The 13,616-nt window shown below is 40.7% G+C and overlaps 1 protein-coding gene across 2 annotated transcripts; it reads right to left on the minus strand.

Annotated features, from left to right (window-relative positions):
• Positions 1 to 518: 518 nt before the first annotated feature.
• nfam1 (NFAT activating protein with ITAM motif 1) lies at positions 519 to 11,243 on the minus strand. 2 transcript variants are annotated; one of them, XM_005747068.2, is made up of 7 exons: positions 11,100 to 11,243; positions 3,961 to 4,189; positions 3,497 to 3,769; positions 2,412 to 2,524; positions 1,479 to 1,592; positions 1,265 to 1,375; positions 519 to 1,175 (listed from the first exon to the last, which is right to left on the minus strand). In XM_005747068.2, the coding sequence occupies exons 2-7, from the start codon at positions 4,052 to 4,054 to the stop codon at positions 1,113 to 1,115; spliced, it is 768 nt and encodes a 255-aa protein (XP_005747125.1). In that variant the 5' UTR covers positions 4,055 to 4,189; positions 11,100 to 11,243; the 3' UTR covers positions 519 to 1,112. The 2 variants fall into 2 exon arrangements, with proteins under 2 accessions (XP_005747125.1, XP_013769778.1); XM_013914324.1 differs by lacking the exon at positions 11,100 to 11,243 and having other exon boundaries at positions 3,961 to 4,378.
• Between the last annotated feature and the right edge of the window lie 2,373 nt (positions 11,244 to 13,616).

The raw sequence follows: 13,616 nt of genomic DNA on the forward strand, positions 1-13,616 counted from the left end.
TGGAGATACATCTGACCCTTCAGTTGATCCATCTACTGTTCACTGAAGCCTCATCAGAAATGGTTTCAGTGGAAGGTGGCTGTTAAACAGCATTGTTAATGAATGGAAAAGGGGAGAAAAGGCTCTGGTGTGCAAAATTAAACAAGAACTGGACTGAAAATCAGTGGCCACAGGTCTTATGGAGTGATGAATCCAAATTGGAAATTTTTGGTTCAAATCATCATCAGTACAGAGGAGCTTAGGAGAGAAGTACAACAGAGAGTATGTGCAGCCATGTGTATAACACGGTGGAGGCCCTGTCATGGTTTGGGGCTGCCGTTCAACTGGGGGTCAAAAATGAATGAAACTATAAACACAGGATTTTGATCTTTCACGCAAAACCATTTGGCATCTGATTGTTAGCTACTCCATTTTTGAGCATGAAAGTGATCCCAAACTAACTGAACTAAAGGAAAACCAGCAATAATAATATTTAAAAAAAACAACAACAACACACACACACGCACACACACTGTCAGTTATGGAATTGATCTCCCCAGAGACCAGACTTTATTCCCACACCAACATTATTGAAGCGGTGTGGAATCATTTTAACAGAAAATAGAGCAAACCCAGTCAACATCCAAAGAAGAGCATTGAACATCCATCAAGATGCCTGGAGAACTATTCCTAAAGACTACTTAAAGAAATGACAAGAAAGTTGAGCAAGAAATTTCAGGCTTTGGTGGAAAATATAGGTGCTCATACTGAATACTGACTTTTAAGCTCATTAGAACTGTTCAAACTCTCTTTTTGCCTTGGCTGTTTGAATAAATTGGTGCACAAAATCTAAAGAAATGAGGTGTAGCTAAAGACTTTTACATAGTACAGTCGTAGTATTTAGTGAAAACCTTTAGTACTTTTGAGACACTGTGCTCATTCTGATGGGAATGCTTCTGTTCATTTACATTTTTTACACACTTTTAGAAATCTTTGTGTTGTACCAAACTACTTTTACTTTGCATTTGTGGTTTTTGTTGATTTTATTGAAAGATGATTCTCTCAGTGTCGCTGACACAGATGAGATTAAAGTAGAAAAGCGCTGGATTATGATCCCACAATCACGAGTTGATCTAAAAGTTCTCATAAACAGACTCAAAAACACCTTCATCCTTGTCTTTTGTCTTTTGCGCTGCCTGTGGAGGTAAAATGAAAGGCAGGTCAACATTTACGCGTTTTATTTTGACACCACGTTATTTTGAAAAGACACTCAAAGTTCGCTGACCTTTTTGGGTGGTTCCTTTTTCATGGGTTTGGCTTTGTCTTGGTCATTCTCTCTTCTGGCAGGTGAGCTGTCCAGTACATCATAAATAGACCTGGGATGAGGCTCTAGACTCTGAAAGAGATCTTCATGTCAGTGTCCAAATAAATGTTGGAAATGACCACATGAATGTAAGGAAGTTCAGGTGAAAGACACTGATGAGGAGAGAGGTGCTCACGGCATAGTAGGACTGAGCTGCTGTTGCATCCAAGCTATCGTCCTCCTTCTTTGTCACCTTCTTCTCTTCTTGGCTTTGCTTTTGTTTTTTCTCGCCAGCTCCATGTTTCTCAGTCTAAAGATGGAGTTGGATTCATCAAAAAACCCCAAAAAACAATCACAGGTGTGCAACATACAAACGAGTAAAACACGAGGCTTTCTTCACAGCTGCTCCCTTTCTAGTTTTTTGTCTTGTGTTTGTATTCAGAGTTTATGGCGCTAACTTCATTTTCGCATTCAATGCACTTCCTGTATAAGAGCTCAAGTCCACTGGGACTACAAAAGAAGCACAGCCACTGATAAGATGAAGAAATTGAGCATGTTGCAAATCAGAGTATTAGGTTTTCTTTGGCTCAAATCAGTGTGTAAATGATTATAATTCAGTAGTTCAGTAACAGCAGTCCCAGTGCAGTTTATGAGGCAATAAAGACATGACAAAACTGGTGGCATGTGACTATTTCCATTAATCTGAGTTGGGTTTTGTGATTGAGACTGAGATGACACTGCCTGATGTTGGACAGCTGTTTGTTATTGGCAGTATAATTGTTCACACTTATTAAACTTAAGTATAATCAGGATTAAATCATATAATCAGTTTCAGATGAAAATTCTCACTGGGGCATTTTAAATTCCAACTTATAACTTAATCTAGAGAGCATGCCTCGGGTTGTGTGATTACTCATGTGATTAATAGTGGGTCAGTGACCCTCAGGACCACGTCCAAAGGGGACAACCATCCCACTGAGGTTAAATACCTTTGTTTGTAGAACTGAGCAAGCCTGGATACAGTTAAAAATTTGTCAAAATATCCCTCATTAAACTGTGACACAACTCTGGTGTGTTGTAACCTGCTGTTTCTTAACTACTGCCTGCTTAACAGCAGGATCAGTCTTACCCAATGTCCTCTGAAGACATACACCGAGCCGAGCACACTGAAGATCAACAGCACACCCGTGAAAATGGCCATGATGATGAACTCTGTGTTAACAGGTTCCTTGTAGCCTTCACCTGGAAAAACCACAAAGACAAAAAAATAAATACATAAAAAAAAAATTATGTCACCCTGTGGTGGACTTCATCACAACTGGATAACATGCAGATCAAATGGCCTTTGGCGTCTGTTCTGGCTAATTTCTCAAGACGTACAAGGGTTTCCAAAAGAAGATTCAGGACCTTTCAAAGGGTCGGAAGATAGATCTCAGGGATAGCAAAGCTACTGGAAGGATAAGAGAGAAAAAATGTTGTTTTTATTACACAGAATGCTGTTTATTTATGCTTTTCTGTATGAACTACGCAATACTTTTTCATCAGTACGCATGCCCTTCAAGAACCAGTGGAAAATAGCAAACTGTATATGATCCCCCTTTGTGGGACTGTAAGGATTTGAAAGCCTATTCTTAATTAATTCACCTTAAAGCTGTGTTACAACTTATTTTGATTATTGCTTGTATTTGTGAAGGATGCAACTATAAAAACTTCTTATTTTTAGTGTTGTTCAATAGCAGCAAGGTATCATCGTAGTTCAGCCACTGACCCCACCAACCTCCTCGACACTAATAATATCTATCAAAGCAGCCCTGATTCAAGCATCTTAATCTTATTTTCAAAACATGTTTTAACTGCCCCGCCACTGCAGTAGCTTTCTTTTGAATTTATCGTGTTCATCTGTGACAGGATCACAGATGGACGCTGCTTCATTTGAAGAAAGAGGAAGATTTAAAAAGAAGGAATAAGAAGGGAAAGTTGAGAAGTTACACTCATTGTATGATTACAAACAGTTATCTTCATGTCCTGCATGTCTTTAACAGAGAGCCTTTTAAACACATTTACTCTTTAAAAAAAAAGAAATCTGAAAAAATGCAGTGAATCTGTTTCTTAAGGCAGGTCTTCCTTCCTTAGAATACTTTACTGCTGAGTAACTGTGATAAAGATGTCTTATAGTTGGAGCTTTCATCTTCATTTTCTTTCTTTTGTACTAACCTGTCACTCGAAGAAACCAATCCACCTTCACCGTTTGATACTGGCAGGAGTAAAGTCCTGAAAGCTTCAGGTTTTTCAGCTCCAGATGCCAGGAAAATCTTTCCTGTTCGATATCCATTGTGGGGATGGTATTATTGTATATTGTTTTGTTTTTTGGATCAAAGCATGTCAAGCAGCCATCTTCCGTTTGGTTTACTGCTTTGATCAAATTGCATGTAATGTTGAGATTTTCACCTCTAAAGGCCACAAAGACTTCGCGCTCCAGACTGATACCTGTGAAAAGACATGTTAGAGGTTCACATTAGGGCTGAAATGACTCAGCGCTGGACACGAAATAAATTTGCTGCAGTTCATTTATTCTCCAATCTCTTTCTAGACTACAGGGTTAGTCGCACACGTAAGCAACAGAAAACACTCATCCCAGTCAAATAAATATCAGTCACAACACAAATGTGGTGGCTCACTTGGTGAATCCATTGCTGAACAGACAGTGAGAAGGAAAAATGCAGGTATCCATGTCAACTTGAAGAAAAGGGTCCAAAACGGTTGAGATTCCATGGTGCGATTGGATAGTTTGATAAAAGTGTCTGTATTCTTTTTCGATGACAATGTTTTGTGACTCTATAGACTGTTGAAGTTCCTCTTTCTGCCAAAAAACACTTCCCCAAAATGTTTGATGGACACTGACGCACTCTAAAGGGAACAAGCAAAAACAGCATTTTACATGTTAGTCTAGGACATGGCAGACAATATTAAACTCTAAAAACACTAAAGGTTAAAGACTTTTCACAGGCAACTCTAAAAGTTTTTGTTTTGTCCAAAGAAAGACTTCTCCTGGTTGCAGTTTGCTGTTACGTCAGCGTCTGGATGGGAAGCAAACTGCAGTTTTGGCTTTCGTCCACAGTGAGACAGTGTTGGCGAAGTAACAGAGTGAGCCACGAGTGCGCACCTCGTCATGTGGTTTTCAGACAACAGCAGAAAGAGAAGACTCGAGCAGGGAGCGGAAGTGTGTGTGTGTGTGTGTGTGTGTGTGTGTGTGTGTGTGTGTGTGTGTGTGTGTGTGTGTGTGTGTGTGTGTGTGTGTACATGGCTGGAATTTAGCTGAAGGTGACAAATTGCCTTTTGTTAATGTGAACCAGCTGTTGCGGGTTGTGTGACTTCTTCACGGCAGTAACTCTCTGCTGATTCGCTCTCTCTGAAGCTGCCAATGGAGATGTGCAGATGTTAAAGTGTGGCAGTTATTGTTATTTAACTCCATTTGTCTTTTTTGTTCCTACGCCCTCCTTCTTCTCTCCACCCGTCCACCTGACTTTTTCAGCGTTTCCTTTCTGGAGAGATTACTGTCCAACTCTGACCTCACCTCAGCCCACAGCATGAAAACAGACATAGAGAGGGGGAATAACATCTGGATGCCAGTCACTGAGAAATAACTCTTTCCATTTCATACCCACTATAATGCACTTCTTATCTCTCCTCCTTCCTGGGGAGTGAAGTATACAGTAAAGCCACAGATAGTCAGGTTTACAGGAGCACAGCACAAAAGGGCACTTAACCTAAGAGGTCCTTTTAAATCTGACATGCAAACAAGTGCCTCACTGGAATTCTGAACCAGTTGAACTGGAGTCACTGTATTGCCTTTTTAGCTTTAATCGGTGCACTGAGAAATGAGGTTATGTGCCTTTAATATACTGGATTGGACTCCTAACATCCCCTGAGTTTAAAAGTTTCCAGTGCTGAAACAAAGGTTTAATGAACTACCAGGCTTTGCTGAGGAACTTTACTTAGCTGGTGTTTCCCTTTTGACGTACATTAGCCTTCTGCTCTCTAATATTATATAAGGAAGATGTTCAAGTTTTGATTTACTGCAACTACTACTGTATTTTGTAGAGGCCGTTTGGGTAACGTGAACTTGATGTCATGTTCAAGAAACCAAGTTGAGATGATTTGCACTTTGTGAACTGGTGCATTATCCTACTGGAAGCAGGCATCAGAAGCTGGGTACACTGTGGTCATAAAGACATCGACATGATGAGCAACAACACTCAGGTAGGCTGTGGTAGCCACCACTCAGATAAATGTTCTTCATACCATGACAACACCACCAGTGTGAAATGTTTACACAGGGATCCATGCTTTCATGTTGTTTCCACCAAATTCTGCCCGAACTATCTGTTTGCTGCAGCAGAAATCTACATGGAGTTTCTGAAATATGAAAGAAAATTATTTAGTTCGCTTTTCTTCCCCATTCCAATGCTCAGTGTGAACTTCAGCAGGCTCTTCGGATCATGTCTAAAAACCTTAATGGGTGATTAAACAACAATTATAAGTCCTTATTTACTTGTTAATGTTAAATCATTTGAATCTTTATCTCAAAGTTTTAAGGGAAAATTATTTATGAGCACAGTATTAGTAAACGTATTGGAGTATATTTTATGCTTATACTTTATGCTCGCTTTAAATGGATTTATCTATACTTAACGTTACGTGTTACAGAACTTGAATACTTTCCTGCACTTAATCAGATTACATAGAGGAAGTCAAAATGACTTCAGTTTAACTTACTGCAACATTTTCCACAATTATATTTCATTTGTGTTTTTAGCATGCAGATAACAGCTTCTATTTCTTCACAATATACATATTTTATTATTATGACTGTAAGAGGATTTTAGAGACGCTGGAGGATGAACATCAAACAAATTACAGAGAAAATATTCTTCAACATATTAAATAAAGAAAACAAACTAATGCATGTTATGTATATATTGTTAGTTGGTTTAACCTCTAAAAATGCATTATATTTATTCTTAATTTACAGAGTAAGTGGGTCTACAATACAGTGTAGAGTAAACATGCAGGTTTTCTATTAAAGTTTACTAGAAAAGTAAAAGATGTTTGTCTTGTTTCTCTGTTTCTCACATAAATACTAGCAGCAGTTGCTTCTTATAGTTGAATATCGCTGTGTGGAGGGCAGAAGGTGTTAAACGGTCAGATAAAAAGGATTTGTAACATTTTTAAGGAGACCACAGTGCAGAGATGTGATCCTCCAGCAGAGTGAGATTACAGTCTCAAATATACATATACCCATGCTGAAGATGAGACAGAAGGAGTACGAGGTAAATCACATCTCAGAGAAGAGGATGTGCCACACATCTGGCAGCAGCTGGATTGCAGAATTTGTCTGCATGTGATATGCATGAGAGGGAGAGAGAGAGTTGGAGGTGGGCGTGTGTTGGGGTCTAAAAGCTAGCACAGCTCCCAAACCCTAAACTTGTTTTAAAAAGAGCTCTGTACCGGACCTGCCGCACACTCTTCTCTTAATTATCCCAAAGCTGGGAGAAGAGGGTGGAGAGAGCGTCGGAGAAAACAGGAGAGAAGGGAGAAGAAGTAAGTAGAGGGAACGTGGCAGCGACAGGGTGGAGAGGCGAGAGGAGCAGAGACATCTGGTATTCAAACCGCATGGGAGAGGGAGAAGGACTTCCTGCTGAGTCTTAAAAGCATCATCATCATTTCAAGTCGTGAGTACCGGCTCATTTGCTTATTTTTCCGAAACAGCTCCCAGCTTGTGATACTTCTGCCGCTGCGGCATTAGTTTGCAAAGTTGCAAAGTGTTATTGTTCCAGCACAGCCACAAACCATGATCATAACAGGTGACGGCTGGTTTGCGTGGTGCTGTTGTGCGGTTAATTTTCACTCCTCCTTTGATCAGCCTCCAAATTCAGACCTCCTGAGAACATTTACAATACCTCAGCAGTGAGTCATCGACTTATTACTGTCCAGTATGATTCACAGATCTGTCATATGGATGCAGTGCTGATGTTTTGCTTTTCCCTTTGCTTGGTTGGTTTTCTGGGTCGCCTGCCTTTAGCATTTCTCTTTTCTTCCCCATTAAAACTGGACTCTAAAAATCAAAAACTTGCCTTCCTTTTTCTTTTTCCTAACTGAACTGCTGTTGCTCTCTCCACACACACAGACAGGTCCAACTGGAAAAAGCCTGTTTTCTTCATCCCTTCAGTTCGACAGGGAACAAGATTTTTTTGGTTCGCATCCTGACCCATTATCAAGTAGCTGTGTTGTCATCAGTGGGGTTTTATTGGAGGGAAAGCAGAGACGTACAAGTGTTTTTACACGTCTTCTTTTTCCCTCTGTGGATCCTGGATCTGCCACAGTGACTGGGAGTATTACACAAGTCTCCAGCTTTCTAACCCCACCAGTGATCTTTTTAACCATTTACTCAGTTATGAAAAATAAGGTGCTGTTGGACTCACCGGATCAAGCTGTGGTCGAAACATCCATAGTTTGATTTTATGAAAAAGGCTGGAGATAAAGCTGCCAGACAAAAAGTGAAGTCACATTGCATTTATGCTTTGAGCTATCAGTCATACCCACAAACATTTTTGTATTTTTTGGTAATAAAGTACCAGGTTCTAAGGCTTTTTGGTAAACTCTATACCAGGGATGTCAAACAGGAGGCCCAGGGGCCAAAATTGGCCTGGGAAAGACTCCAAGCTGGTCCACTGGAAAGCTTTGGAATATATGAAGAAAGGCATCATTTTGGACTGTATTTTATATTAAACAGCTTTTCCCACTGATAAAGACCTTCCCCACCACGATTCATACTCTAACAAAGGAATGAAGTAATAGATAAACAATCAAATGACAGAATTGTTCCTGTTTTTTCACTATTGCATATAGTAATTTATTTATTCATTTATTTGTATATTTATTTATTATTTGTTTTTTCATCAGTATGCCTCCAAAGTAAAAAGTAAAATAAATACATTTTAAAAAAATAATTTCATTTTCTGTGAATTAACATAAACATTTTGCTTCAAAATTATTATAGGAGGGTTACAGAATAATTACAATGAGCTAACGTTTTTCATAATTATACACATTTATTTCTTACAGTTTAAGTGAAAGATGTCTTTTATTTACTAAGACAGTAACAGTTATTACTGGCACACGTGTGCCAATTGACCCAAAGACTGTATATGAAAGATGCACATAGCCACTGCAAAGTCAGCCCAGTAGCTGGCGAAGTCCCACTATGCCTGAAGCTGAGCATTGTACTGTTTTTACTGTTTTCAAACAGGACAGATCATTTCACAGAGAAACAGAGAAGCTGAACGGGGACATAATTTACCTAAAATAGCTTAGATTATGGTTAGTAAGGGCAGTTTTAAACAAGCGGGAGTAGTCTGTTTATTTTGTCAAAGATTTCTATGCAAAACTATGATTTCCAAACAGAGGAGGCGCCTCCTGCTGGCCATTAGAAAGAAGTGATGTTTAAGACACTTTTGTTTTGGTTTACTTTTTGTACTCAGAAGCTACGTCTATCTTTATCAACAAATTTTCTTTGATCACTTTTCCATTTTTTAAGCAGTGATTAGTCTTAGCACGGGCAGATTCCAAGAAATTGTCCTAACTGAGACAATAAAGTAAAATACAATAAAACAAAAACGGTAGCAAAGTTGCACATCGCACTGGCAAAACACACACACACAAAAAAAATGCTCGCCTTTTCACTAATTAGTGGCACATGAAGTTGCTTTGATTTCCACACATCTTTGTCGGCGATGTAAACACATTTTTTTTCCGCCTTAAAAAAAAAGAAGGGGGAAAAAGGTTGGTTTGAAACTTAACTTTGACACAGGCACATTTGTTCTCTTCTTCTTCATCTTTTATAAGGGGGAGCGTGTATCTGCTCGACATGGGCCCTCACTCTCTGTTGATGGCGCTGATGGTGGTTGCCACAGCAACTGGGGCCTATGCAGCCGAGGAGGAGAATGAAGTGGATTACGGGTACTGGAACTACAGAGAGGGAGGTATAAATCACAAGCCTGTGTTTGATCTATTCTGTTTGGAGATACGGAGCCCATAAATCACTGTGCGTTTGAAGCCGTGAGCTATGGCAGCTGAATGAAACGCAGCAATCCGAGACACTTCAGAGAAACAGTTCTTGAACAATTAAAGCACACGCTTTCTTCATTTTCATGATTCATACAGGATGTTTTGTTGTTCCATAAATTGAAGCCTGATGGTGTCACGCTTCGCTTTCAGCTGAGAGCGTGAATGTGGCCTCAGTGCGCAGTGTGACCAGAGTTTTAGATGCCTGGGGAAAACGCATCTTCAGTGAGATCAAAACTCTGCTGCACTCACAGCCCAGCACGCTGCTGCCCGACTACTCCAGGTGGGCCTAACCTTTATCACCCATCATCATGATGTCTAATCAGCCTGAGGTTTGTTTACTCAGTTTCTGAGGATTAGACAAAAGAGTCGCTTTTATGTGATTAGATGACTACTGTTTAACAGTATCTGCTTTTAAGGCAAATGTTTATTTCTTCAGCATCGTTTGTTGGCAAGAAGAGTTCACTCTGTGTTTTTTTATTTTTATTGAGGCTTGTTTTAGTCAGCCTGGGAGATTTCATATTTTATTAAGACCATGTGAACGCATTTCCCATTACTTTGTAGGGTACACCAATGCCCTGCTTGTTGACTGCTTGTTAATGCAAACCTCTAACTAGACAATCAAGTCTGTGCATTTAGGGACGTAGACATGGTCGAGGTGGCCTGATAAAGTTCAAATCAAGCATCAAAATGAGGAAGAAAGGTGATTTAAGTGACTTTGAAAGCACGGTTATTGATGCCAAATGGCTGGTCTGAGTGTTTCAGAAACTGCTGATCTACTGGGATTTTCCCCCACATAGCCATCTCCAGGGTTTACAGAGAATGGTGCACAAAAGAACAAATATCCAGTGAGTAGCATTTTTCTGGATGGAAATGTCCTGTTGAGGCCAGGGATCAGAGGAGAATGGCCAGACTGCTTTGAGCTGATAGGAATGCAACAGTGGCTCAAATAAACACTCGTAACAACCAAAGTATATGCAAAAGAGCATCTTTTGAACTCAGCAGAAGACCATATCTGTCAGCTAAGAAGTTGAGGTAAAATTAAGGCTAATATTTGCATTGCTTGAGTCTCAACTTCTGCTGTGAAATTTCAATGGCAGGATCATGAAAGCATGAAAGCGTGAATCCATCCTACCGTGTATCAATGGTTTGGGGCTGTAGCTGCTGGTGGTCTAATGGTGTAACTGTATTTGGCACACTTTGGGCCCCTTAGTACCAACTGAGCATTGTTTTACACGACAGTATTGTTGCTAACCGTGTCCATCCCTTCATGACCACAGTGTACCAATCCTCTGATGCTGCTTCCAGCAGCATAACACACCATGTCATAAAGCCGACATCATATCAAACTGGTTTCTTGACACTGAGTTCATTGTGTTCAAATGGCCTCCAAACTCACCAGATCTCAATCCAAGAAATCTGCAGCAGCTGTCTAATGCTATCATGTCAATATGGACCAGGCAATAGCAAGATATGCCCAGAAAGTTTCCACCAGTGCATTATGTATATACTCACCATTTTATGAACTGGATTACTTAAATTAAACTTTAGCTGAACTGAAAAAAAAGAGCAAGTTTTTATTCTAAAGTGAGATATGAATGAACTGCCACAAATGTATTTTGGGAGCATCAAAAGTCACGAGAGAGTAAACCAATCCAATTTGAAGACGAACAGGAGCATTTCTTACTCTCACCTCAGCCTGTCTTTGCCTCCTTTGTCTCCTGTAACCACACAGATTGCTTTGGATCAAGTCTTTCAAGACTTTATCCACAGTCATAATTAATTTCATACAGCGCTCCATATGTGTGAGCGGTCCTCTGAAGTTAACCGTCCTCTGTTCCTCCTGCAGGGTGCGCCCTCTGTCCGAGTCTGTCAACGACCTCTTCAGGGAAGTCTCTCTGCTGCACCGACGCATCGCCGAGCTCTCTCATCGCCTAGCAACGCTGGAACCATTTCTCCGTCGCTACGGCTACCAGGGGGAGGATGGGGAGGATGAGGAGGAGGAGGCGGCGGAAGGCAGGCGGGCTCACAGCCTGAAAGGGAAGGTGGCGAGTCTGGCCCGATACACCCCGAGGAGCGCAGTGAGCGTGAGCCCGCCCAGAGGGAGCAGGGTGGTGAGGAGGAGGCGGGTGAGAGTCCTGAAGAATAGGGGAGTGAAGCTGGTCAAGAGTGACACATAGATGGATGGACAGAGTTGGGGGCGGGGGCGTGCGACGGAAAGAGGGAAAAAGTTGGAGGCTTTGTTGGGTTTACCGAAACGAATTATAAATCCCTTTATAAACAGTGTAAAGTTTCTACATATGCAATATAACCTCTGATTTTTATTAGTGAGAGACTAAAATTCTTTAATAAACTGTTATCACCATTTCATTGCGGTTTTTGCCTCATCAGTTCCACTTCTCATTCTCTCTTCTTTTATTTTATGGATCACCTCAACTTGGGAAAAAACCTTACACAAACCTAATTGCTGTTCCAGAAGCTCTCTGCTACTTTAGCCGCTCTGTATCTAATCCGTGTAGATTGATTAGATACAGAAATAATGTGACGGGATAATCCAAAAAGCTGTCCGCTATCAAGGACGGTTGAGAGCTAAAGAAACTGATCACTAAACAAAACCGAATACATCAGCCAACAACTTTGCACTAAATTATCTTCTTGTTGTTAGTGGCTGTTTTATGTTTATTTAAGGTTCACTTTCAAAGGGCTATTTATAGAAAGGTTAGAAATCATGCCTAACGAGTAGCACAATGTCTAGAAATAAAATAACCATTACATCACTTTTAAGCCACGTGATTCCTATTGTTTTTATTAAAGAGCATTCCAACCCCCCCAAACGAAGCAATACTCCCACGCCACCTCCTTATTGGATTGAATATAATATATTACAGCGCGCAAAATGCAAGGATGGTGTGCGCGTAAAACAAGAAGAAGAAAGACTTGTTTCATTAGGTTATTGTCAAACCTTTCTCTGGCATGCCCCCACTTAAGGAAGTCGAAAGAAGTTCACACCCCACTTTTTTTTAAGTCTCTCGCACTTTAAAAAGAGAGGGTCTCTATTTGATTTGACTGAAATAAAGGTGCTTATCATGATAACCAACACAGCGATAGTCTACATGCAGACAGCACAAGTCCTTGAAGTTCACAGTCGGGTGTAGCATCTAAAGGATAAGGACACATTATTTTTCCCACATATCTGTAACTAGGCATGGACAAATGATTTCAGGGAGAGCGAGGAGTTCTTATGTGAGGAGGAACAAGCAGAATAATTACATAATGATTTTATGTAAGAAATCGAACAGAAGCATGAAAATCGTCGGGGTTTCCGTCTTTCTTCTAGACCAGAGTAACTCACCGTGAGTCCTGCCTGCAGAGGACATAATAAAAATGGAGGTTTGTAGATAATTTGGCAAAGTTTTTTTTAAATGCCCAAAACAGGAAAAAATACACCCTTAAAATAAATCCACAGCGCAACTAATTTTATTCATGGAAACATTAAGTGTGCGTTACTTGATTTAATATTCAAGCCTATATTTATTACACAAATAACCTTTGAAAGGCAGACACCTAACCGCACACATAGGGCTGACGGTGAGAGGCGTGGACGTCTGCAACACTGCAGACGAAGGCTGTTCTCCTGGTACCTGTGCGTGTCCCAACAAGGCGGATGCCCTGTTTTTGCCACAGGGTGTCAGTGCTCGTCTGCCGCCGTAATCACACGCGGCTTTACACCGATTCACGGAGGCTGATCTTCATTTATTTATTTATTTCAGCTGAAGTCCAGGAACGACCCTCGTGGGCCCAGCAGGGGCTGCCTATTATTTTCTAACATAATTATAATGTTTGTTTGCGTATGGTGATCGTGTGTGTGCGTCTTGAGTGCAGACAGCCAACTTTATGCCTTCATTAAAACTTTGCCAAGTGTTTCTACAGCAACCAGCTTCTCCCTACTCCTCTTCTACAACTTCACTTATCATCCTCATCTCATACTGCAGGGTGGCGTGTCCATTCTCTCCCTTTTTTCTCACTTTCAACTTGTAGCTGCACGCTAATTCCTTCCTTTTTTAAAAATCTTCCACCAGTGATCCCCCCACCCCCATACTGTATATCAAACCACCACACCTCTCTTTCCCCCCCTCCTCTCCCTGCACGCCCCCTTCCCTCTTCGCTGCTACGTGTGGGCGTTCAGCTCAGGCTGTACTTTCCATTTTGG

This window comes from Pundamilia nyererei, unplaced genomic scaffold (genome assembly GCF_000239375.1).
Source record: "Pundamilia nyererei isolate P.nyererei 1_Seehausen unplaced genomic scaffold, PunNye1.0 scaffold00187, whole genome shotgun sequence".
NCBI lineage: Eukaryota > Metazoa > Chordata > Actinopteri > Cichliformes > Cichlidae > Pundamilia > Pundamilia nyererei.